We start from the raw sequence: 27,569 nt of genomic DNA, 5'->3' as shown, positions 1-27,569 counted from the left end.
TGAGGAGGCCAGATTTCCAAGATATCTTCCAGCGAGAAAGACAAACTATTTGTAGTTTGAAGAGCTTCCCATTACTCTTAGAGATCCTATGCTGTACATGAAACCATCCAGTGGAAACTTGACACACTGCCAGTCGATCTGGACACAAAAGCATTTCAGTATCATTTAGGGCAGACATGTAATATCATGTAATAAACAGTTGTCCAAGGATTTCAGAATGAAGATGGTCCATTTCCACCAAGAAGGAGAAGGCTACAAAAATGTTTCAAACTACCAATTTACACTGTCAGAAACATTATTAGAAAATGGAAGATAAATGGAACAGTTGAAGTCAAGGCAAGGTCAAGAATACCAAGAAAGATATAGAATGGCCCGAGGCCTGGTGAGAAATGCTCAGAAGAACCCACAGATCACTGCAAAAGAGCTGCAAAAAAGAGTAGCAAGCACAGGTCTAGCTGTTCACAGGACAAGACCTACATGGCAGAGTTGCCAGAAAGAACAACCTCAACACAAAATTAAGTGTCAGAAGTCTGCCACAGAAAACATTGAGAAGCCTGAAGCCTTTTGAAACAATGTGCTTTGGACTGACAAAACCAAAATTGAACATGTTGGCCATCACCAAAGAAGGTATATCTGGAGAAAAAAGGGTGAAGCCTTTATAGAGAAGAACACCTTGCTAACTGTGAAGCATGGAGTTGGAACCAGCATGCTTTGGGGTTCTGTGGCACCTGGGGGAACAGAAAATATGTGTGAGTGGATGAGTGGAAGGAAGAATGGATTCCACCAAATATCAAGAAATTCTACAGGCTAATGTTCAAAGGTCAGTCCAGTTGGCTATTATAGCAAAACAATGATCCAAAGCATACCTCGTAAACAACCATGAAGCGCTTCCAGGAAAGACTGATGAGGGTTTTGGAATGGCCACCACAGTCCCATTGGGAATCTGTGTCAAGATCTCAAACATTCCATACATGCAAGGGGGCTGAAGAATATTTCTGAGCTAGAGGTGTTCTGCCAGGAGTAATGGGGAAAATTTCCAAAAGCTAGAATTGAAAGACTGGCTATAGGAAATGTTTACAAGCTGTTTTTTCATTGCCGGAGGAGAAGTTACAAAGTACTAACTGGGTTGGGGGGAGTGGTGCTATAACTTTTCTTTGTTTCACATAAACTTGAGTGTAAATTAAATACCTTCATATGTATGCCATGATAAATGAAATATGGACATAAAAAGCTGACACCAATTTAATTATTATAAAACATAATATGGAATATTTTTTTAAATAAAAGCAACTAATATATCAAGTCTAAAGTTACAGTTTTACTTGAGTAAATCAAATGGCATCGCTTGGTCTCCACTCATAAGAAACTGCTATACCATGCAATATATTAGACAGTCGTCTTAAACATAAAAGGTTTTTCCATGTAGGTAAGTAACTACATTTCAGATTTGCCTTCCTTGTTTGACCAGTCTAGCGGAATACTTCAAGCTTCCTTTAAACAAGACAGTACTTGGAAATCATAATAATATTACCGATAAGTACCGGCATTAGATCATGTAAAAACAGGCCTATTATATTAGGGTGATCAATTTTTATAAATGCAATTATCCCCAATTATTTTATTTAGGCTACCTACTACGAGGGAAACCTATAAAATTAATAAAAATGAATGAAAAAGTGTCGAGTTTGAAGTCGAGTGAGTCGACTCTATGTTACATGAAAACCTAATTCCGTTTAAATTACATGCGGCATATTATCATCTTTACATTGTTCTTTCCGGTAAAGCATTGCGATGTTGTGGATGTTGTAGCGATGTCTCTCCACCAGGTTGGTTCGACCCATAAAATCTCGCGGTATCATAACCGGTTCCATTACACCACGAACCAGTGGAAGGTGTCGGTAATAAAGCTCTTGTCGTACCTAGTTCAGATACGGACGTTGTTAGCTACCGTTAGTTCCGTAAAATTTAAGGGTCAATAAATTTAACGCTATATAACATATATATATAAAGTATACAAACATATTATCTTATCTTAATCCGTATACATTCGGCACCGCACGAAAAACAAAAAGACGAAGACAAGCACGGAGACGTAACGTATAGCTGGCTAGTTCGCTAACAAAGAAAGCCCTTTCTCAAAAGACCTGAATCCCCATTATTCTTTAGTTATGAGTCATGTGGCCATCGAAAATGTACACGGTCTAGATCAGCAGGTGAGTATCTTTGTTTTTGCTTGTTATTTTCAGTTGTTGGAAGCGCAGAACAAAGTTAATATTGTGATAAAATTAATTTGTCAATGGCTAAAGTAGCTGGCTGGCTGGCTAACGTCGGCTACATTGCGAACGATGCCTAATACATTATCCGGCATTGCTGCGTGCTTTCAGATGTGACTGGTTAAAATGGTGGTTGGTGGTGTTGTAGGAGGTAATGGTGATGATGGCGGAGTCTCATATTTCAGTGCGGAGTTTCACCAGCATCACAATGGCGTCTTTCTGTCAGCGCATTGGCAACATCGTGCTGCTTTTCACATCTTGTTGGTGTCCTCAATTCTGACAGTTCATTGCATTGTTATGATGGAAACCTAGTCAATAACGTATGGTGTTGGATAAACCAAACTCTTTATTTTTCCATTTGGCTCGCGCTAGCTAGCTTATGTTTGGAAGGCACTGGCCTCCTACATCACAGGTAACGTTAGCCTGCTCGCTTTACGTTAGCTAGATGTTTTTTTGCATTACGCATTGATGCGTAGCGCTAGCTTGTTAGCTTCTTTGTTCGAACCCCTGCGAAGCAATCATAAGTGGTTAACTTAGTCTAGGCACTCGTTTGCTGCACGACTAACGTTACTCGTATAGCTATCGTTAGAGTTGGCGAGTGAACATTAGCTAACCGGTTTCTTGGATGTTATATTTAACGTCCTGACAGACGATGTTTACTCGTATAACGATAGTTAACTGGCTACGAGTAACGTTGACTTAGTAGCTAATACGTTTGTAATGGTTCGCTAAAGCTGTAGCTAGCTGAGGTAAAGGTGACAGTTATTGCGAACTGGCTTAAATTGACCAGATAAAACAAACTGGCTACCGCTACTAACTGCTTACAGTAACGTTAGCTAAAGCTAACATACGCTCATATACAACGCTGTGGCAGAGAGCCAGTCGGTAACAACGTAACCACTGATGTGATGAGTTTTAGATGTGGACAAATGTGGTTAGCTAGCATAACCAGAAAACGCAAAAACCAGCTTATGACGCGCTTCCCGGCCTAAGTTAGATAACACGCGGCGAAAGTCTTAATGTATATATATTAAAAAAACTGTTTACTTTGCAGTGGCTGTCTAGTGAAGGCGGTAACTGAGTACACGTTATCTGGGTAATTTGGGAGATTAGCTCATTGTAAATTGCTAGCCATCATAGCTAACTCACTTTCATCTAATGTTGATTATTGCGCTGGATAAACATTGATTCCGGTGACATCAGCCTGCGTCGGCCTAGGTACCGTTCCAAGCCCTTCGGCTAAAGGCTATGTTAGCAAGCTTTGAAAACAATGGGTTTCGTTGAAACATCACAGATGGAATGATGGGCAATGACGCATGACAGCCACCGACGGTAGAAATAAATCTGGCTACTCAGCAGATTGTAAGATGACACTGGTGCCGGCTTCTCAGAATACACTAAAAGCTAGGTTGCTGACTAGATGCGTATTTTAGAAGACAAAATTTCTTTATTGGTTACATCTTGTAACTTGATACACTTAGCTAGCTAGCATAAAGAATGTGCTGTCGTTTCCATTGCAAACTGCAAAGTAGGTCAGTTGGGAAAGTCTCTATGGATCAGGAAACACGTGACCGGTGTTGATCTTGCTGTGCTCTCGGAACTGTCTGCCCAAAACGGCCGATCCAGGATCAGCTTACCCGCCTCTAATCCTACCCGAAAGCAGTGTGAAGCAAAATTAACCAGATCCAGAATGTGAATTTGAGGGCACAATTTTGCTTGCTTTGATAAGTTTCCAGCACAGACATCGATTTCTATTCAAACGCTATACATTATACGTCTCGTCTTTTCTTGCATTTATTAAATGTGTTTTTTGGAAGAGAGATAACAAAAACTTGTTAACTTATTAGCGTTTACCCCAATTGTATTAAAAGGATCAAACTAATTGCGCTTGTGTACATTTATTTTTATTATTCTAGATTTGATTATTGTATATTGTTTTTGGGATTGTAGTAATGTTAGCAAATATGGCTCACAGAACATCATTTGCATTGATAGATTTTATTTTTATTTTTATTTTTACACATTTTAGTCATTTGGCAGACGCTTTTAATCCAAAGCGATTTACAAGTGCATAGGTTCTACCATAAGTCAAAGCATCACATCCAGAAACTAGCAAAATACATGATGTTGATTTCATTCTAAAATGCAGGCTTAAACTGACTCAACCTGTCCTCTTTCTTGCAGCTTGCTGCCCTAGACTTGAACTCAGCGAACGGGCAGGGTGGAGGTGGGACCGGCAGTAAGTATCAGAGCTCTCGTCTCTGAAATTTGAGACTTTTCATGGTTGAAGATATTGCATTTTTTTTCTAGGGCTGGGTCATAAACCGCAACGATAATTGTTGAATATGTTTTGAGTGCCTCATTGGCGCCATGTTGCATATCTGCCTTTTCATTCTTTTTTTTTTTGTCTGCATTCACACCTGATGCCTCTGTGAACCTCTGGACTTCAAAGGCCAGACGAGCATGTGGAAACTGCACTGCAGGTCTTATGATTGAGATATGATTGCCTGTCTTATCCGCAGCCATTCGATGGGGTAACATTTTCCCTTGAAGCATCTCACATGGCCTCAGAAGTTTGGTGGTTCACTGCTGCATTAGATACTATTACAAAAATATAGACGGAAAGAAAGCTTGTGTGGCACATTATAGTTGAGGTTTAATGCCCAATTCTTGTTTTATTTTTCTCTCCATGTGCACTATCAATTTGCTCCATGGTTTGCAAAAAATACAAAAAACTGCATTGGTAGGGCTGCCTCGTGGCTCATCTTGTTAAGGCACTGTAGTTAATGGATAGGTACTGAATCCAGACTATGCCAATTGGCTTGGAACCCTACAGTGTGATTGGGATTTGGCTGCAGAGGTGCTCAGGGATGGGAGGGATTAAAGGGGCAGTTCATTAAGATATGTTTTCACTTACCCAGAGTACCATCTAACCATCGAGTTAGTTTTGCTAAATTGAGAATAATTTGAGAATTGAATACTTTTGAACTTCATTCACCATGATTCAATGGACCTCTTCAGAGCTCATCTTTCATGTTCATTAATGCACCAACAATTTATGTTCGGAAAAACTCAACAGGAACATCTCCAAATATACTGTCATAGTTACTTGCAGACATGAACAGAGCTGCAACAAATGCGCATTTAGTCAAGAAATTAACTATGTGCAAGCACACAAGTATCCACCAACAATACAGTTTGGCAAGTTACTGTTAAAAACAATGCGACCCTTCACCCCAAGCACTTAGGCAGAAACTTGCTGAGGTGGTAGTCTGTAAGTAAAATTAGTAATTTCTTTTTTGGGTGAACTGCCCCTTTAAGGCAGCTAGGGATGGTGGTGCTTCTCTGTGCATTAGCAGAAACCCCTACTGGTCGACCTGGTGCCTCTTAATCTGTTATGTGGTACAAAAAGCATCCTCTTCTGACTTTGGAAAGTCTCACTTGCAAACTACATTGCAGTTCTTGGCATCTCATTCTTCGGAGGAGGACAAGCGCTTGCCTGCTCTCTCCCTAATTGATAGTGGAGGTTGCAGCAATAAGAAATGACGTACAACTGGGGTTTTCAAATTATGGAGGGAAAGAACCATTAAAATAATGACATTGGTGCTGTATGGATTAATCGGAAGCAAATAAGATGGCAAAGCCAAGTGATCACGTGACCAAGACTTTCAGTGTTGCATGCCAATACCTTTTTCTGTTCAGTTTACTTGTGATAGGTTGTGGTTAACTTGGATTATTCAAGATAATCTCTGAATATTTAATGTTTAAGGTTATCAACTAATACAAATGACTGCCGTTAATTTGTACAGTGCATATGAAATGCATTCACTTGCAGCAGATGTTCTAAGAGTGTGTGTGTGTATCTGTATGGCTTGTAGTGAATGAGTTTTTAGTCATCTGGTATTGCAGTTTTTTTTTTTCTAAGCTCTGCGTCTCCTTTTTTTAGGGCGTTACATTCCACCTCATTTAAGGAACAAAGAAGCCTCTAAAAATGGTAAGGACAATCTTTCATTTTGTAATCTTATTGTATGCGGATGGTAAAATGTAATATAACGGCTAAAATTTGCACATGTATTTATTTTTTTCCAATTCTTGGCATATGCTTTAAATATGTTTCCATATTACATCAAATTAGCATTTGATGTATGTCCTCAAAAAAAACTAAAAGCAGTTTATGCATGCATTTCATGTATTACTCTACTTCATATAAATAATAGGACTTAAAGGGGTTTTATTCTTTGATTAAACTACCTTTACACTGGTAATGGTTTAATGCGTTGAACATCTGCTCTGTCAAAAGTCGATAAGGGAAAAACAAATTGTAGTTATGCCCCACTGATCAAGAGAAGACTGCCTTTATGCCAGTGGCGCATTGGAGGATTGAGTTTCTCGGTGCGCCGTCTCTTGCTATGTGAGACATTCATAACAACTTTGATCATAATGCCTCGATCAAGAAACCGTACTTCCATCTTTACCATCACGTCCACTTTCCCAAGCCCTCCGTTTCAAAACAAACTGACAAAACTCCAGCATGCCGTTTCCTCGATTTCCTATTAGAGGTTTTATTCTCTTCAGCCCTCTGTAGATGAATTCATCTGGCGTGGAAGTCTCCACCTCAGCCCACTGCATCAAAAATGCAGCACCGAAGCCCACAAGGACACAGCAGCCTGTGTGTGCCAGCAGTCCTGCTCTTAGCAGGCAGCTGAATTGCTTTTGCTCGCAGGCCGTGCGGCCCCTCTGCACGGGTTTGCCGCTGCCAACCCGACATTAGCAGAAATCGAGGTAGGCTTGCCAAGCATCAGGCTCCATGTTGTCTTTAGCAGTGGATCCGCACTGATGGGCATCGGCAAGCCAGACGCTGGTCGTCGGTAACGAGTGTCATAACCTGAGAAGTGCTTCATGGTCGCAGTACAGCACTTTGATGGGTTTATTCTGGCCTGCCTGCTTGGAATGATACCGATGGTGTCTTGTGGGGTGGGGCTGTGATGTGGTGGAGGACAGGCCACTTGTGATGACGCAGGATATGCTGGCGGGACGCGTGTTGCCTGTCACCTGCTGAGTCCCGCCCACGTTGATCAAATTTGTTGAATAAATTTGCCAGTTTGCTATTAGCGTTAGTCTAAGTGAGGGCTGTAAAGGTGTGAGTAAAATGTATGTTGTATTGTGTTGTATTGTGTAGCTATTTAGCTTTTGAGCATGTGCCTACATTAGATTGGAGAATCACTCATTTTTATGGATGCTATTGCACCAGGATTGGAAAAATACCGGTGAACGCAAAATGATTTACTCCTGATGCGAATTCATCGTGAAATGGATTCATTTGAGCGGAAATGAGTTGCGTATGAATTACATTTAATTTCCGAACTGAACCAATGCGATGCAGTTAACTCGGTCGGTGCATATTCTGTATAATGCCAAGAATGTGTATATAGTCTTAAGAACGTCATCAGCGTAATCAGGAAATGAATTAATCTCCCCATGTCATGACTGAATCCGATTCAGTGGGCGTTCACGGGGCATCTGTTCCCTCGTGATTGTGGAATCACAGAATTGGCAGTTGGAAATTGAATTTTCCATTCTGAGACTGGGTAAACTGGAACGAGCGAAACAGGTTTGCATTACAGTTGCTTATGCAAGATCATAGGGAATTCCCTAGCAATTTAGGGTTACAGGCAATGGGTGGGGTTTCACAATGGCACTCGTAATAAACACGCCATGTCAATTAACTTTTGCTTCAGGTCACCTGTATCCATGGCAACCAGTTTCAGCATTCCCAGGATAGTTGTGGTTTGTACTGATGGTGGCCTGTTTTATGTGCTTTTGTTACTGGCGGTACATTTCAGCTATACCTGGATCTTCACAAAACATCACTAAGTCGCATCTTTGTTCAGCAGGTTTTTATGTGGGACAGACACAACAGCTCAGTCCTTCTCTTGTTCAATTTGGCTATTGACGGTGGCTTTGCTTCAGTCGTACCATAACATGGTTGTCCAACTCGATAGATACACTGCACAGCACACTCAAAGTCTTGGATAATTTGTGGTAGTCTGGTTTGTGTGGTCCTGTGTGGAATTGGAATGAGTGCATTGTGTACAGTACAAAGCTGATAGACATGAAGCCAGCCTCCCAATGCATGCTGGGTACTGTAGGCAGACAGGAATTTATTTCAGGTAGTCAGAATAGAGAATACATAATGAAAGTTAAACTTATCAGGACCACCACCTATGTTTGCAATGGGGGTACACATGGAGAACAGGGGAGAGATGGGCTTATTCCAGGGTGGTATAAATCACATAGCTCCAGCTTTAACATGTAGGAAAGTCATGTGCTTTCAGTATGTCAGTATAACATTCCTGTAGAAAGAAATTGGCTCGTTTCCACAGTCCAGTTACTTGCTGATCTGCTATATTTCTTGGTATAGAACTGAATATTTATTTTTATTAAGGTGACTCTTTAACAACAAAGTAAAATAGGGTAAGCTTTCTTTGGATTCATATACTTTTCTGTGCTTGATTGATCTTGCCTGGTGCAATTTAGCCAACCAAGACGACCAGAAGGCAGGGTTTGCACTTGAGAGTGTTTAATTGCTACCAATACATCTGACCATTTCAGTAATGCATAGAAAAGTATTTGAATCCAAAATCGATTACGCATTTAACCCGGTTCTGAGGCCATTTGGTATTTCTTCGACCAAAGTGTCTGCTATATTATGTACTATAAATGTATACAATTGATTTATTTGTCTTTAGCTTAACTGCCTTCATTAGATTCTGTCTGTACAAAGAACCTGTATTTGTTATATATAATGGAACAGCTGAGTGAAGAAAACAAGGGTGCGGCCTGCTGTTAAAGCATCAAATGGTTGTCAATGGAGTGACTCGATTTGTTTTATTGAAAATATTTATTTTTTATTTTTTATTTTCTTATTTTTTCCTTTTTCAAATTTTCTATTTATTTGCCCAGGTTTACTTTTGTATTGTAGGTGCCATCCACAATGACTGTTGATAAAGCTAAGAGCACATGTAACTTTACCTGCTTCGGTAAAATTCAAAGTAGAAAAGACAGCCATAATCGTCCATGCTGTTCCCGTGAGAGGTATCTTGGTGTGAAGGATGTGTGGTTTAGATCGTTTAACATTTTTACTATCCCTCAGACACTGCAACGCTCTGACCAGACTGCCACGTCTGCCACTTTGCAAGATGTACGTTACATGCTTTTCATAATATGAATCCTGCATTCAGGGGTGCAACTTGGAACTATCAAAGATGCTTTTTGCAGTTGCAACGGTTTACAAAATGGCTACACGTCATTGTACACGGGGATGTGAAAGAGGAAATTCCTTTAGTCAGCGTAGTGCACCGCAAACAACCAGCATGTTTTCATATGTATATTTTAATCTTTGAGGTTATGTATGCTTCAACTTTCAGATGGAGTTTCTTGACTTTATTTTCATTTTTTTTGCAGCAGGAAATTATGCCTCTGGTAGACAGAGCGGTTATTCTGTGGCACCAGTGAGAAGCTGTAAGTTTGTGTTCGTACAAGCTTTTTGCTCAGGGAAGCTCTGCATTATATGCATGAAGTTATAATGAAATGCAGTTTGTGCCCACACACATAGGGGGCACCAGTGCTTTGAAAATAATCGTTTCAATTAAAACGTTTTTGAGGGGGGTGGGTCATAAACATCTGCAATTTGATTACTGTGGTGATTTTTGCTGGCCAGTGATTTGGTAGTGGGCAGATTGGCTATCTGCTAATTGTAGTGAGGGGGGCTTGCTTTTTCAACTTTTGCGAGGGGGTGCGGGAAGGGGCCGTTAATCATTCAGTGTGGGAATGAGTGTCTGCACTAAGTATCCTCAGCGATCGCAGCACTTGCATTGGCCTGAAGTAGGCCTCAAAGTATTTCTTAGCAGCTTTGAATGCAAGCCATTTGGCGTTGCCTCACCTGAGAGAAAATATGTAAAAGGGCTCACTCCAATCGCATATTTTTTTCCAATTTTTTCCTTTCCTTGCCTGACATGAAAATCGATCAAGCTCCACCATCTTTAAGGACATTCCAACCCCATAAATGTTCCTTCTAGGAGCTAGAAGTAGAGGTTAGAAACTTCCGATCTTTCCTTTGAGCAAGAACTCATCCAAAGCGCATCCTTCCAAATTTTATTTTATTTTTAATTTTTTTGGAAAGCCCGACGTGTGAGTGACTTGTGGATCCACCTCTCCCCATCCGCCACGTATGTAACCGGCGTGGCTTTGGACTGACGTTTGAAGGACTTTCTATTTGTCTGATTCACTTTTTCCTGGCTTTCTCGTCCTCACTTTTTCATCTTTTCCGATCCGCTTCTGATGGGTGGAGCTAGGGGCAAGACAAGGAAAAAACGGGGTAAAATAATGGATTGCAATGAGCCCAAAGTTTTTCTGCCTTTTCCTTAAGACTTGACTGATGTGGGAGGAGGGTGGGTGAGCGGGGCTTCTTTTAGAACAGGTGACAGGCAGCGAAACTCAAAATTCAGAAATGTTCTTTTGCTTTCTTCACTGTGTGTTTTTAGTTTTGATGGAGGGCCTTTCACTTTTGCTCAGGTTACCCGGGATTCCCTCCGCAGGAGCTCCCCTTTTCTCAGAACTACTGTGGCGGCTGGCCAGACAGAAGTGGTATACCTGGACGTGCCTGCATGTGATAGGGCAGCAGCACTTTTAACTTGTCCCAGCTCGTTCACCCCCCTCCCCCCTCCCCATGTCTCTAATCTCTGTACGTGTGGTTGCTTTTTTTTTTTTTTTTTTTTTTTTTTTTTTATTATTATTTTTTTAAATGGACCAAATCTAAACAACCTCAACTCAGGCTGATTAGCGGTTAACGCCTGCTCTGCAGCTGACTCACTTCTGACATTATGTAATTACGGCAACGGTTTTAGCACCAGGATTCATATCGGTCACGGCCCACATATGGGCAGATGGCAGTGAGGTTTGCCAAAGGAGCTGTTCACCACACAGCAACGCACAAAAAAACACACACTTGCAGTGCACACTACGAAATGGTTTATACTAGGGATTTCAAACTCTAATACTCTAAAAGTCTGCTGACTGTGTACTTTGGCTCTCGAGTGGCTAATTTAAGTCATTAACGTTTCCCTGGTTAGAAACAACCAAAAACTTTGAGTTTGAAGTCCCTGGTTTTTACACAAGGCAATGGTAGCCCTTAGATTGTTTATTGCGTTTCTCCTATAATAAAGTGACTGATAAGCTGGCAGCTTCCTTCTGTCAACAGGGTATTTTTATTTGAAAATAAATCTGAAGCCCTTGAATATTGTCCATTAACACCTTGGATACATTTCCATTACATTCTCTTGAAATACAAGAAGGGTCCTCATTTAGTGATGGAAAGTCATTTTGGTTGGCCTTGCTTTGACCAAACCCTTAGTTTTAACAGCAGCAGGTCAAACAATTCATTGGTTTATCCACTCCTTCACTACTTCAGTTATGTTCAGTTTTCTCTGAGACCCAGCCCAGCTGACAAGGCTGTTTTCAGGTTTGGTGTTCCAAAATAATTTCATATGACAAGCTGCTCAACACTTCAGTCCTTCGCTTTAATTAAGTTTTCTAGTTGAGTATTGAGGTGGACTTCTCTGCTAGCATTGCACATGCAACCTTTTTGTGTTAGCAACTCATGCACTGCCCGGCTTACCTGTGACCAATGTTCTCATGGCTTTGCAGCTTAAGCCTAACAAATTGGGTGCCTATGACCCCAGTGGTAGAATCGTAGCCTTAACTACTGTATGGTTCAACAAACTTCTTCGGCATTGGCTGTCGGAGGCCTGTGCAAGTTTTGAGTAGCTGCTTTGTTACAGCACATTCAGAAGCTGGAAAGCAACCACATTTCGAGTAGCTTGCAGTTACCTTTGATATTTTATAGCAGTGGTACTATGCAGAGATCCTATCCTACAGTGACTATACACTTTGAAAGCACCAGAGCCTAGTGTAGAGTGAGTTGGAGAGGGAAAGCATACTCCGTAATGAATGCGGAGTACTGCATAAAAGGTAGCATTATCAAAGTGTTTCCTAGTAGTTAGACTGATTTTTATACTTGAGGACCTCTGCTGGGACGATGACTGGATTGGCCCAGGTTTTATAAAGTATAAAAACAAGAATAGGTCATCTAGGCATTCCATTTACCTGTGAGCCTAAATAATGCGATCTTGGTCTTTGTTTAAGCTTCAGATTCAGATGGACAGTTTTAAGCATTAAGTAGTTGTAGTAGTTTTGCGTTTCTGTGGTCTTCAAGTAGGGAAATTTCCTGAATTTGAAACTTTGCGATTCATATTCCGTTCATGCACAGAAGGTAATTTCAGTGGTTAAATATAAAATTGTATGCTTTACTCAGCAAATGGAACATCAGGGAAAATTTGCAAACATGCTTCAGCCACAAATGGGTAGTTTCAACACTACATGTAGGGTGTAATATTAGTTAATGTGCGGTTTAGTGTTCTACATTTTATTTATAAACTGTTGAAATGGCTTAATAGGCTAGGGGGCTCCCAGCTGCATTTGCTTTTGTTGGTGGCTTGTGTTGCAAGTCCTGATTGGTTGCCCGGGCGATCGGCTTCCAAGCCATTTTCTGTAGCATGGGACACGATCCCAACGTTACCCTGAGCAGCGATGTACAAAGTTTACCTTTATGGACGCTAGTTGGCTGACAACCCAAATACATTTTATAAACATAAAGCTTACTTACTCACCCAAATCCAATACATGGTGTAACCAAACTATTTCTGAGAACTGAATTGCACTGTGTACTCTATTTTGGTAAGTAAAAAAAGGGTTTATTTTATTTTTTCCATGTGTGTCACAATTGAGTGGTTAACATGTGCTGCTAGTTGCTTTGCTCAAATGAACTGGCTTGCTTTTTTGTTCACCCAATCAGGCTTCTCCTTTTGAAAGCCATTTGTTGCCTTTGAGCATGTCATAAACAAGTAGTTACATCATGAATTATCTACGCAACCTACATGTGTTGGTGAGAGCTTGCTGTTTCACCAGTAGGATGTTGCTGTTAATTTGAGTTTCCACCCAACTACACATTGAATCAATTTGGTGCATCTCTGGTTAAAATTCTATGGGAATTTGAGGTTGCCGGGGGGGATAAAAATAAATGTACGTAAATTGATTAGATGTGCCATTGTGGCATGACTACTCTAGAACTTGCACTAGTCACTGTACTTCCTGTGAAAATATGATTATTTTGGGTGTACATGACAGGTCATCTTCACAAACTCCATCCATTGATGTGATTGAGAAGAACCACAGTTTAGAGTGTGTACTTTTCTCTCTGATTGGTTGGATGATAAAACCGTTGACTGTTGACCATGATTCAGGAAGTTGAATCATGGTGACACTGACACTGCAGAAATCTAGCCAACGGATGTGCCATTGGGGTCTCCTTCCCAAATGTCCTGCGTTGTTGGACCACAAAGTATTGTGTGGTGTGAATTTGGCTTTAGTGATGAAGACTAAAACAATTTGCAGATGTTCATTCAAGTCTTATTTCTGTGCCGCTTTAAAGAGATGGTTCACTTTCTATTATTTAAATATTTCCTTTTGTGTATACTTTCCATTTGCCCCTGGCAGTTTATGTACAATTTTTGACACTGAGGTTTAGACAACATGTCGTAAGTTCAAAGCTGTTTGTCCAGCAGCATTATCAGAGGCTGTACATATGAACAAATGACTTTTTAGCATTAACTCACAATTGGGAACATAAGCAGTTATATTGTACCAGTACTTCTCAGTTCTCCAGTGGGACACACTCTTTGCTCCCAAGGAGCTGTGCAGTTCTGTTGATAGCGATTTGTGCCACAATCTTCTTGCTCGGGTTACATACGCCATAGGTAGTTGTTCCACCTGAAAATAAGATTAAAGCAATTTTTTTTTTTTGCTTTAGACCATAGCCTGAAATGCATCTATACCTGCTGGTGAAACTTCCTATTTCACACATGAACTGCCTGGGCCAATCAAAAACATGCACTTAAACTGGAATGTAGAAATGGTGAACTATCCCTTTAAACAAGGAATTCATACCTTTTGCAGGAGTAGCCTAGTGTACAGGCCTCATCCACATTAATCTTGTTTGCATATGTATACAAGTTTATCCCTCTTCCAAGGGGGATGCACTAGATAGGAAATGGTTACTTCCCATGTGAATATGCTGGAAGTTGACCTTCAGACTTTTTGGAGTTCAGGCCAAAAATCGGCTACTTTTTTATTTTTTCTGCAGTCTTGCTTAAGTCCACTCTGATTTGGTGAATGTGTGCATTTGCCCGCCTTGACCGACTGACCGACTGACTTGTCTTCCTCTCCATACGAAGATTCCCCTGGATGGGACGGCCGCAGCAACGGTTTTGTGAATGGTTACCATGACGGCAACCGCATGAATGGAGACCGTAACAGTTTCGGAGGACGGGGACCCACTCGCACAGACAGAGGTGGGCGTGGAGGATACCGTGGCAACCGGGGAGGCGGCTCCTTTAACCAGTCTCAGCCCATGCAACATTCAGGTTGGAGAGCAATCTCGTTGCTTACGGCCTTGTGTTTTTCTGTTAAGACCAGGGCTGCCCGACAATGCGCCACGGTGGGCCAAGCGTTCCAACCAATCACTACGCGAGCTGATTTCACCGATTAACACATCTTCAACCAGAGAGGTCATCACCTGGTACAGTGATTGGTTGGAATCAAGGCCTGTGTACTCTCGGACCTTCGTGGCATGTGATTGGGCAGCCCTGCTTAAAGGAGTAACATGACGGTTGAATGTGACACTTGCCAGTTGTCTTTAGGCAACAACAAAACAAATGCGCATATTTTATATTATTATTCAGTCGTTAAAAGGTATTTTAAAACGTATCTTTTAAGCCTAAATTTCCCACTGTAAAAGTTCGCCTGACCTGTCTCGGTGTGGTAATGAGAACTGTCAATTAGCTACGCACTTTTTATTGTCGTTTACCATAGCTACCTCCATTACACGCACTGATCTTGGGTGGCTGTATTTTCACAAGCTAGCTAACTTGGTATATCAACTATTGAGCTAAGCTAATGATGCTGATTTATCCAATAATAATTTTTGCTGGCTAGCTAGCAAATTTAAGATAAAAGCACAACTATAACGTCACCTTATGAAAGCAAACTAGCCAATGTTAGCTAGCCAGATTAAATTCATATAACCAGAAATTATCTAATAGTCCTGGAAAGGCACGCTAATTTAAGTGAACCTAACGTTAGTCAAATATTTGCATTGTCTTGCCTGGAGGCCTGCGGCGCAAACTGTGGGTCACTAGTTGCATTGGGTCACGAGCGGGGGTAAGGGCAATGGTTATCCTTGTGTGACTACGAGGAAAACATTCTCAGCCCGGTTGCAAATGGGACGATAAATTTTAAACGCTTACTTCTCCAAAACTAAAGAACGGACATATTTAATATTCATCGTGTTTCTTCAATGCAGTCTTGTGAAAATTGCATGTATAAACCTAGAGAGCTGACCAACCGCCATGTTACTCCTTTAAGATCATGTGCAACAACCATTAAATGTAGTTAATTGTACATGAAAATACAAAAAAAAACGAAGTCTATTTCTAGCCCAATTCATTCAGTTGAGATTTTGAGTTTTTATTTATTATTATTTATTATTATTTTTATCTTTTACGGAAATAGCGACATTCTTATACAGCTCACTGCAAAGGAATTGATAATGGTCTTTTGGAGGCCAGGTTGCTTGCTTATATAAATTGGCTTTTTACATTTTAACCAATCAGCAGTCCAAATGTTTACTGGGCTGCCAATCTGGAAGCAAAATGATTGAATATAAAACGGTCTTTCTCTGGACAATCGGCTATTGGAATTAGCTGGGGAGCAGATTTTTTGCCATGACCGTTTCTGACTGGAATGAACATTTGACTGCTTTGGACTGAATGGGCTGTGGATTGCTTTAGTGCGCACTGTGAAATGATTTGTTTCTGCCTGTTCTCAGGATTTGGCTATGACAACAAAGATGGCGGTGGATGGAATGCCATCAAAGACAACAGGGATGCCTACACAAGTTTCGGCGGCCGTGCTGACAGAGGGAAGTCTGCTTTCTTCAATGACCGCGGGTCTGGCTCAAGAGGAAGGTAAAGGATCAACGGCTCGTTTAAGCAGCAGGGAACGCCAGAACGATGAGTCACTGGCCTTGATCTCTTTGTTGGCTGCTAATCGGCATTCAATTTCTTCCTTTGAGTAAATGGTCTTGCTCGAGTTCTGCTGCTGTATTGTCATTGGTTCACATGAAGCATGAGTCTTAACCTTAGATGGCTAACTCCAGGGAAAGAGATTGAGACTTTCACAAATGCCAGAAACATTTCAGTGTTAAGTCAGTCATGTTTCCTGAGTGAGCACTGTTTTGATGTCTGAGTTGTGATTGTTGATGGTAATAAACAGATTATACAGAATTTCTTGTGATCAAAGCAATGGAATTGTGATGGAAAATTAAAAAAAATGCTAAATTAATTCATAGTGAGCAATAAAAGTATAATGAACAGTGAAAATAATGTAACGGGTCATATGAAGTATTGTTTCATGTATTTTAAGTCTATGAAGCCCTGATGAGGCAGAGCATTCCTCATGTTAATCAATGAGGGTGCCAGTGGCGTTTTACGGAAGACAGGCTTATGAATGAGGACTTTGGCGGTGTTTCACAGAAGAAACCGGTCTCTAAAACGGTCTGCGGGTGGTGTTTTTGTAGGTATGAGCGTCCAGGGTTTGGCTCCAGAGATGGAGGGAACAGCCGCTGGGTGGAGGACTCTAGGGATGAGGAGGACTGGTCCAAGCCTACATCTCCCAATGAGCGTCTGGAGCAGTAAGCGCACCCGTCTCACACCTCTCACACGTACCGAGTGTGCACCTCTCCATTTGTCTCACTCAACACTCGCTCTCCCTACCGCTCTTTCCGTGTTGACTGACCCAATGGCGTTCCGCTCTCCACAGCGAGTTGTTCTCGGGAAGCAACACCGGGATCAACTTTGAGAAGTACGACGACATTCCTGTCGAAGCCACTGGCAACAATTGCCCTCCCCATATTGAAAGTGTAAGTGCAACCGTCTAGCCTGCTCCTTTAGGGCTGCCTTTCTGAACTGGGTTTAGAAAGGCAAGAGTCTCAAGTTTTGATAAAAAAAAGAAAATGATGATAATTTTGTTTGCTTTTCAGTTTCATGATGTTGACATGGGGGAGATCATCATGGGGAACATCAACCTGAGTCGCTACACCCGGCCGACTCCCGTGCAGAAACACGCCATTCCCATCATCAAAGCCAAGAGGGACCTGATGGCCTGTGCCCAGACAGGTCAGTAGCCCAGGGGAGAGCGGCCTGTGACTGCCTGGTGTCCCATACAGCCCTGTTAGAGAACTCGCTGTTTCAGTCAGCTTCTTTACAGTATACTCATTCACCTGGCTGGCCATGTGGCTCACTCGTTTTCTTATTTTCCTGTTCTTCAGGGTCTGGGAAAACTGCAGCGTTCCTCCTCCCGGTTCTGAGTCAGATTTACACTGAAGGCCCTGGGGAGGCTCTGCAAGCTGTGAAAGCCAGTAGCCAGGTAACATGCTAACGAAACTCGCTCACTCGCTTGCTAACCGAGCCGGTAGCCGGGTAGCATGCTAATCAGACAAACTCGATCACTAACGCAGCCAGTACTGCGCTAATACGACTGGCAATCAATCAGCAACAGTCAGCAGCCTGATACTGTTGGAATATAGCCACCTGCACCCTCGCTCATCCAGGATGCATTCTGCCCCAGCAGTGCACATGCAAGATTTGTTAGTGTAGTTTAAACAGTCATTCATAAATAAAAAATCATTGAGGATAGCACAAAGTTTCAGAAACTTGCAGATGTCTGCCCACTTGCTTGTGGTCAATTTGCAGAAATATTGACTTTGACATTGGTGCGTGCGTGCGTATATATATATATATATATATATATATATATATATATATATATATATATATATACATTTTATTTTTTCCTCTTTCCACAACAGGAGAATGGAAAATATGGCCGGCGCAAGCAGTACCCAATCTCCCTGGTCCTGGCCCCGACCAGAGAGCTCGCTCTCCAGATTTATGACGAGGCCAGAAAGGTAAGCGCCTCTGATACACTGGACCTGCATTATAAGCATGCACATCTATAAAACCTGAGCGAGCATCCTTTAGCCTCGTGGCAAAGTTGCATAACTGGGACCCGGAAGGTTGGTGGTTCAATCTATGGTGTCACCACGATAAGATTCATGCAGCTGTTGGGCCCCTGAGCCAAGGCCCTTAACCCCATGTTGCTCCAGGGGGGATAGTCCTCTGATCTGGGACTGGGACACGCAAGGTCGGTGGTTCTAATCCCGGTGTAGCCACAATAAGATCCGCACAGCCGTTGGGCCCTTGAGCAAGGCCCTTAACCCTGCATTGCTCCAGGGGAGGATTGTCTCCTGCTTAGTCTAATCAACTGTATGTCGCTCTGGATAAGAGCGTCTGTCAAATGCCAATAATGTAATGTAATGCTCAGTCTAATCACTGGTCTAAGTTGCTTTTTGGATGAAAGTGTCAGCTAAATAACTTGTAATGTGATTCTAACTGCGTCTCCACCTTCTTGTTAGTTTGCGTACCGCTCCAAGGTGCGCCCATGTGTGGTGTATGGAGGGGCTGACATCGGCCAGCAGATCCGTGAGCTGGAGAGGGGCTGTCACCTGCTGGTGGCCACCCCCGGCCGTCTGGTAGACATGATGGAGAGGGGGAAGATAGGCTTGGATTACTGCAAGTGAGTCGTCTTCAAATATAGCGCATTTGCGATAGCTGTGGCTAGACTGATTATGGATGATTTCTTTCAGTCTCCAACAACAACAAAACACCACCAACAAATAAAATTCCTTGTTAAGAGTTCTTGGATGTGTTCAGATAAGTGTATCCTTCCAAAGTTGCTCAATTCGGTGTTCAATTCAGGAAATGAAATGGAAAAATCTCATGAAATTTATGGAGATTTTCCAATGCATTTTAAAACATTTTTATATGGAATGAATTGAATTGAAATGACCCCAGTTGGTTTATATTTTACTTCAAATGTAAGTAAAATTTTATGTTTTCCTTCAAAATGTTCTTTGTCAAGCATATTTATTCATTTATTTAGGATTTGGTCTATTGTTATTAGTGATGGTGTTCATTAACATTGTAAGAATCTAGTCTATGAGTGTCTGTTGTCATATGCTTTGTATTGTTCGTATTTCTGTGGTTTTGTTAATGCGTTTTCCCCCCCTCAGCTATCTGGTTCTGGACGAGGCAGACAGGATGCTGGACATGGGGTTTGAGCCCCAAATTCGCCGCATCGTGGAGCAGGACACCATGCCCCCGAAAGGCCTTCGCCACACCATGATGTTCAGCGCCACCTTCCCCAAGGAAATCCAGGTGAGAGCGGGCCCTGGAAGAAAAGAAACAACAAAGAAATAGGTGTAATATTAGTTAATGTGCGGTTTAGTGTTTATTTATAAACTGCTGAAATGGCTTAATAGGCTAGGGGGCTCCCAGCTGCATTTGCTTTTGTTGGTGCCTTGTGTTGCAAGTCCTGATTGGTTGCCCGGGCGATCGGCTACCCAGTCTGGGTTTTTTCCGTTCGGGGCCCCGAGGCTGACGTTCTGTATTTCCAGATCCTTGCCCGTGACTTCCTGGAGGAGTACATTTTCCTGGCTGTGGGCCGTGTTGGCTCCACCTCTGAAAACATCACTCAGAAAGTGGTTTGGGTGGAAGAGAGCGACAAGAGGTCCTTCCTGCTCGATCTGCTGAATGCTACAGGTAATTACCAGGTCGTTAATTCATCAAGAGTAACCGTTTGTACACTTTGATATTTTTGGTGGTGTACTTGTGCGTGTATGTGCAGGTGGGTAAAGATAAGGTTCAATGTTTGTTACGGAATTAGGATCTCCTTTCCCTCAACTCCCCATTCAAACAAACGGCAAAGAAAGTAATATAATTAAGAATAAATTAAATGTCTATTAACATGCATGTTTGTGTGTATGCCTCACTGAAGTAGCATACAAACAGGCACAGACGCATCTGGAGTTGCTTCTTCATGGTAGCCGTTCGGAAATAACCTTTCAAATAGCATTTTGTGTAGATACCATGCAAAAATAGGAAAAATAGCAATATATTTACTGTAGCTAAACTGTTTCGTCGCTGAATTTGTTTTAGTCCTGCTGTGCAATGCATAAAGTTTATCGCAAGGTTTGGTTTTATTCAAAGTCATTCCCAGTGAGGTTCAGGAAAATGCCAGTGAGGGCCCAGAGAAGCCTGGTAAGTTGGCTAATTTTTAATACGAAGTGACCGTAGAATGCCTGCCTCATTTCACTTAATTTTTCTTTCGTCAAAAATTTTGTTTGTCCAGCCCAAATTCAGAAGGACAGTAACGCACGACAGCTGCCCTTTAAGGAGGTCCTCAGCCCGCTGCCGTTGAGACTTTCACACGTAGCCTTCCACACCGCCGGTGTTTGAAAAGGGAAACTTTGTGGCTGGGCGTTACTGTCTGACTCGATCCGTCACTACATTTTCAACTGCCTGTGAAGTGACTTTCATTTCTTTTGAAGCATGGTCGACATTCCCGCCGCGGCGTAATTTCGGTAGCATTCGGTGGCGAATGTATACGAAAAGCAACGTCCATACCGTACCGATGGGGGAAAAACTGCACTGTTTCCCCTTCATTAGATATTTGGAACTTATGAGTTACTGGAACGTGTATGGGTTTTTTTATTTCCTTATTACAGAAAAATATTTCCGGGCGATTAGTATGTGTCTGTGGGGTTTAAAATGTCGGGGCCCCCAAGATTATGATAATTTTCTATTGAAAACCGTCGCTGACAAACCAACTCCCATCTCCATTGTGATGTCTCCAAGGTCTGCTGCCATGGTTACTGATACAATAACCACAACAGTGCATTAAAAATAGATTTATTGGGGCAGCGTGGGTTTTAGTTGGCCCTTCACCATGGCAACGTGGCCATATTAAAGCGGGAACGCAGTTGGTGCTGTCGAGCGTTTCCGCTACTCTGCCACCTTTGCCCCCACGACCAGGCTGGCATCAGGGACCAGGGTTAGGGAAGAAAGTCACTTCACGTGGATCTGCAATGCCTGTTTCTGTGTCAACCCGCCATACCATCTTCCCCCCCCTACCCCCCCCACCAACCTTTTACCCCCCAGCCTTTGCTATGATGGCCATTAAAGAAAACCAATGCATTTGTGACAAACATTGAACCCGACCAAAGCCATACCAAAGATTCAAATGCCTATTTAAAGAGAACTTTTTCGAAGGGGACATCTCTTGCAGTCAGCGGCTCTTAAGTGATTCACTGATGTTTCGGTGAAGCAGAACTGATTTTACTTAATGGTTGTCAGTCAAGGCAAAGAACGCAAACCGCTTGTCATGAGTCTAGTCTCTGCTTTGAGTGGCGGCGTTGCGTTCGTGACGCAGAATGAGCTCGCTGGCCTCCTCGTGCGCTCGGAGCCCCGTCCGTTTCCGAGGGTGGGCAGTGAGCTCACGCCCTGCGCTCGCCTCCCACCCCCCATTTCACGACGGCTGTCCCGTCCCCCTGGCGCGCTCAGAGCTCTCCTCTTTCCCGCAGGCAAAGACTCCCTCACCCTGGTGTTCGTGGAGACCAAGAAGGGCGCCGACGCACTGGAGGACTTCCTGTACCGTGAGGGCTATGCCTGCACCAGCATCCATGGCGACCGCTCCCAGAGAGACCGCGAGGAGGCGCTCCACCAGTTCCGTTCCGGACGGTGCCCTATCCTGGTCGCCACGGCGGTATGTGCTTCCTGCCCCACCTGCTTTGCCTTTTGTGATGTTCCTCTGCTGTTTTAGACCCGCTGCTCATTTTTAACGGGTTTTTTTGCAGGTGGCTGCCCGAGGACTGGACATTTCCAACGTGAAGCATGTCATCAACTTTGACCTGCCCAGCGATATCGAAGAGTATGTCCATCGCATTGGCCGTACGGGTCGCGTTGGAAACCTTGGTGAGCCGCTTTTTCCAAGTAGTACCATTTGCTGTAAATATTTGCGTTTTTAACATTAATGTGAAATTGGATTGTATACACGCAACGCACAGGATTTAAAATGTCTGCCTAAATACCTTAACTGTGTTATGCGTAAGTTTCACATTTTCTAGTGAAGTCAGGTCGACTTCACAGGTCGTGGTGCAGGAAAATGACCTGAAATTGCCCTTTAGGCCTGGCCACGTCCTTCTTCAACGACAAGAACAGCAACATCACCAAGGACCTCTTGGACATCTTGGTCGAGGCAAAGCAAGAGGTTCCCTCCTGGCTAGAGAGCCTGGCTTACGAACACCAGCACAAGAGCTGCAACCGGGGCCGCTCTAAGCGGTAAGTCCTGCCTGCAGTCCTCACCGACTTCACGCCTACCTTCACGTGCTTTGTTGCCAAGAGAAAACGCAATGGTTCAAGAGTTGTGACTGGAAGATTGGACCCGAAAGCAACCTGTTAATTATCTGTCTCTCTTTTCCGGAAGGTTCTCTGGTGGGTTCGGGGCCAGGGATTACCGCCAGACCAGCAGCAGCAACAGTAGCTTTGGCAGCCGTGGCGGTCGCAACACGGGTGGCCACGGGGGGAACCGAGGGTTTGGTGGTGGTAAGGGTTGGTTTCACTTGTGTGTCTCTCCTTATTGGGGGGGGAGATATCCTCGCATCTTATTTGCTTTATTGTCTATTTAAAATGTTTAAAGACGTGCAATCAAAATATTTTCAGAGCACTGGAACTATCCAGAGTAAATCCCACATAACGCTACCATTAGCATGACATTAGATTTGTCTTAACCAGCCATGACTGTTTTACAGCTCACGATTGGTGTCTGATTTAAAAGCCTTGCTTTATAGGCATGTACTGTCATGACTGGTTTCATGGTGGTGTGCACTTGTTTTAGGTGTCATGCCATGCTTATGTTGACATGGTGTATACTTGTATATAAGTGTAACCAATTTGAATAATACTATTTGTAAAGAACCAAAGAACTACAATCTGTATGTCTTTAAGCATCTATACAGAACAGATGCACCATGTTTGTAGTCCATTTTACAGTTTTCCAGTTTGTAAATTTAAGAAAATTATGTACATCTCTCCTAGCTTAGTGAACACTAACTGCACAGGGAAAAAGGTGATTGCATGGGGCATTTTAACTGTAAAACTGTATTGCGTGTCATATACAAATGGGTGAAATGACCTAGTGCCATGCTCAATTCCTGCCCGTATATCCTTCAGGTGGCTTCGGAAACTTTTACAGCAGCGACGGCTACGGAGGAAACTACTCCCAGGTGGACTGGTGGGGAAACTAAGAGCCCCATCCCCAAAATGGAGGTCACCACGCCTAGCTGAATGGAAACCACATGTAACTTAGCCAGACTATACCCTGTGTAGCTTCAAGAACTCGCAGTACATTACCAGCTGTGATTCTCTGACAGCGGTCTGAAAGGGAGCCTGAAGAGACTGAAAGACAGCCCGCAAGAGAACCAGAGCGTCACAACCCGTAGATGAGAATAAAAAAACATGGCTGCTGATGTGAACACCTGAATAGTATCTTGGACTCTAGTTTTCCCACTGCGCATCATTTCTTTTCTCTGTAAACCTGAGGATCATTTGTTTGTTAATGTACTGTGCCTTTAAATTTAGACAGGATTTTTTTTTTCTTTTTTTTTCTTTTAATTTTCAGTGTCATATTACTGGCCGACCTCGGCCAAGAGCTCAATTTTTTTCTAAGGCATATGTAAAAGATCTAAAGTTCTAAATCAAACCTTGGCAAAAACACTGGGATAAAATGACTGAGGAAGTCATTATTCCATTTGAACTTCAAATTGTCACAAAGAAATCAGAGCCTTCAATATAGGCGAGAGCACAGGCGGCTCAGGGAACCATCTCGGAAGTGTTTAAACGCTTATGATTCCTTGTGTGGCAACTGTATTTCACGGGACAAAGAGTTCTAATTTTTTGCTCACTCTATCCTGGATCGGCACCTATTAGGGATATGGTAGTCTTCAAAAAGAGAAAAAAAAAGCCATTCCAGTTGTGATCTAATATTCGTTGAAAGGACAAAAAAAAAAGAAGAAAATACACAAAGTAATTGGATGCACACAAACAGATACACAAACACAGGTGTTCTGACACTGTTCTGGAATGCATAATTCCACTTGCAATTGACTTGACAGTGTTAAGGCAGCTAGTTAAGTATCACGAGCTGGCTGATAGAGGGACGGTGTTTCCTTTAAGTTTTATTTTTTTTATTTTTTATTTTTACTTGAAACATTTAGGAAGCAACTGAAAACAACTGAAGTTTTTGATAAAGTTTCTTAAATTTTACAAACTGGGTATACCTGAAACAAAACAAAACCGAAGGAAGAAAACATGCCTGCCGTAGCATAGCGGAGACTGAATGGCTTCACGAGGACCACAACGCCGGCTCAGCCTTGCGCAACCTCTCGGCTGACTCGGTTCTAATACGCATGCTAGTGTTGGTGTTTTTTGGTCAAGGAGATAAACAAATGAATTGTGCAGCAGGCTTAACGTTATTCCAAATTGTGTACACACATCTTCTCTTTTCAAGCTGCGTTGAATTCCGAAAGAGATTCTTGGCTTACTTGGAGGCATCGCTCCTTTTCGAAAAACAGGCTGTTGAGGGGATCGCAGAGGTTCAGTACTGTCGAAGGCGAGAAGGAGAACTAAGGAAGAAAACCAAACCGAACTGCACAGGGTTGTCTGCGAGAGTGGTAGAGAGTGCAGTTAGGTGCACCACCATTTTAGTTGCGTTAGGTTTCCATTGCATACTGGCTGTGTATTCCACTTGATCAGGCCAAAGACAGGAGTTCCCCCTCCGCAGTGTGCATTGGTGCTGTGGGCTCCCAGAGTTCCCGGCCCACAATGCGCGTGTCTAGAATTGCTGGCCGGAGACCCAGCATCAGCTTCTCATTCACACCGAAAGCTGAGCAAGAGGAGGAGGAGAAAATGGCATTTAACTTAAGTGCAATAGATTTATTCTCAAGTGTGTTGTGCCTTGAAAAAGTTTTTTGTTTTTTAAAGAAGTCAATTAGATGAAGCGGATGCCCTGACAGTATTGAGGTAACTTAAGGTGACTGGTGCTATTTAAGATAGGTCTAAGCCCTTGTACGTCGTGCCCATCAAGTTTTACAGAGTTATTTTATTGCACATCTAGTTTTATATATAAATGTCTTGAGTACGTGTCCTTAAGCTTCCAAATATAGTGTGGAGATTGTGAAACGCAGCTTGTTTGCAAAAGGGGAAGGGTTCTTGATATTTAACCAGGATTTATTTGGGACCAGGGGGATTAGCAGTTGAGGAATTTAGCTATTTGCACACAGATTTCTAGATTCTACTTTTGCTGCTAGTTTTGTGTAATTTATTAATCCTTTTTTGAGAAATATTTATTTTTGTAAGCCTAAAAGTGATTCTTTGAAAGTTTCAAGAAACTTGACCAAAAGACAGTACAAAAACACTGGCGCTTGAATGTTGAATGTCACCCGTATGCGTGAAATTAATTTATTTCGGGGTAGTGTGAGCTTTTTAATGTTAGTCATATTGGACTCGGTCAAAATCCACACCTGCTATTGGCCTCACGGCCAAAGGTTTCTTTAGAATATTCAATTGGCTATCAAAATTTGAAAATGTAAACAAACATGCCAAGGTTTGGATAAAAGTTATCAAACTAATAAACACTTTTCCTATATGTATCAGTGCAAAGTGTCCAGATTCTCCAATTTTGTTTTCATTTTTTATTTTATTTTTTCTCCAGTGAATGTCTGGCACATGGCAATCTTAAGAAAAAAAAAAACAAAACATGTGGTTATTCTCTATTGTTGCATTAGTGTATTTGGCAACTCTGATGTTTGACTTTTCAAAAGCATTTAGCAAGTTACAGCTATAGCAATAAGTCTTACGGAATAGAGGAGCCGGCTCAGATCATAGGAGAAACTCAGTTGGAAAAGCTTCCGGCTTGCTAAATGTGTGAAGAGAAATGTCAGAGCTCATTAGATTTAGTATTTGCTTTATGTACTAGTTTAGAAGCTATGCACTGCATGAGAAGACTCAGCTGTGCGTTTATTGTATGATTTTATCGAAATAATAAAAATTTGAAATGCAAATACTTTACAAATCAAGCATGTTTTCTAATACATTGTATTAATGTAGAATGGTGAAACCATTGTAGCAGTTGTTCATAATGTGACTGCACCATTAGGTTAAGTTGGAGTTCGTTGAAATCCAGTAGAGTAAGTTTGTTCTTCGCTATAGAAACTTCATTTTTAATAAATACCAGTGTCATACATGGCTTCTGAGGTTCCGTTTGATGACTCTTAAATGTGAAGTCTTGTCTTTGGTGTAAAACCGATGCATCATAAACAAATTATGTCTGCGTATGCTTCAGGAAGTGACTGCATACCTCCCACTGGTACCAGAATAGATGGTGGCAATGAATAATATAAAAATACAAAGTACATTAGAAATGCACTGCAGGTATGTGTAAAATGCGGCATACGCATTGCCTTTATATATTTGGCCGTAAAATGTTTTTGCACTGTACCATGTACCATTTTTAATGCCCATTAAACTGGACGGAGTAGTTGTAGTAATGCTACCTGTTTTCATTCCCACAGCCTGGCTTTTCACTGCAAACCCATGAAACTGCCTACCAGTAGCCCTGCGGTTTTAATCCTGCTCATCTGGGAAATGCACCACCGTCCCAGGGATTAATGAGCCGAGGATTAAGATTAATGTACGTGGTAATGTACGGGTGCCTTGCCCCTGCCATAGTCCTGTACCTCCAGGTATTTAGTCGGCACTCATGGATGGTTGCGAACTTTGAACAGCAAATGGGAATTGCTGTTAATGGTGGGCTAATGGTATATGGAACTTGGGAGGCTCACTGTGCTCTCCTGAGTTTGCATTTGCATGGTATTGCTTTTCAAGTGCGTGTCAAAATATGGCCTTTGTGCAGTGGGTGTGGCTTATCAAAAATGCTCATTCCAAAATAGTTGGATGTTTTGGCCCAATCCAACCGCATGGTGACACTATAAAGGTCAAAAAAACTTTTAATCCGCTTGAAATCACTGATCAGATTGGTTCCTAAATTGATGGCATGGTCCATCATCTCAGGACATCTCATCGGTTGAACCACAACATTCAAAAATTCATTAAGGTTCCGTTCCACTGAAAATAAAATTTTTGGTTAAATTTACATTTTTCTGTTTAC

At 42.2% G+C, this 27,569-nt stretch overlaps 1 protein-coding gene across 10 annotated transcripts; it reads left to right on the top strand.

The window, feature by feature from the left end:
• Positions 1–1,881: 1,881 nt before the first annotated feature.
• On the top strand, positions 1,882–26,945 carry LOC133124808 (ATP-dependent RNA helicase DDX3X-like). Of its 10 annotated transcripts, none has more exons than XM_061236308.1 (21): positions 1,882–2,213; positions 4,458–4,512; positions 6,220–6,267; positions 9,738–9,794; positions 10,848–10,919; positions 14,624–14,740; positions 16,276–16,414; positions 17,026–17,139; positions 17,268–17,367; positions 17,488–17,623; positions 17,776–17,873; positions 18,316–18,414; positions 18,922–19,082; positions 19,579–19,723; positions 19,963–20,107; positions 20,555–20,605; positions 21,928–22,109; positions 22,201–22,318; positions 22,531–22,684; positions 22,830–22,954; positions 23,576–26,945. In XM_061236308.1, the coding sequence occupies exons 1-21, from the start codon at positions 2,169–2,171 to the stop codon at positions 23,647–23,649; spliced, it is 2,235 nt and encodes a 744-aa protein (XP_061092292.1). In that variant the 5' UTR covers positions 1,882–2,168; the 3' UTR covers positions 23,650–26,945. The 10 variants fall into 10 exon arrangements, with proteins under 10 accessions (XP_061092292.1, XP_061092289.1, XP_061092288.1 ...); XM_061236305.1 differs by having other exon boundaries at positions 14,624–14,812; positions 22,830–22,948; XM_061236304.1 differs by having other exon boundaries at positions 14,624–14,812.
• Positions 26,946–27,569: the final 624 nt, after the last annotated feature.

Source organism: Conger conger, chromosome 3 (assembly GCF_963514075.1).
Source record: "Conger conger chromosome 3, fConCon1.1, whole genome shotgun sequence".
NCBI classification, from domain to species: domain Eukaryota; kingdom Metazoa; phylum Chordata; class Actinopteri; order Anguilliformes; family Congridae; genus Conger; species Conger conger.
The sequence above is the reverse complement of the archived record's forward strand: the minus strand, read 5'-3'. Positions and strand labels throughout refer to the sequence as shown.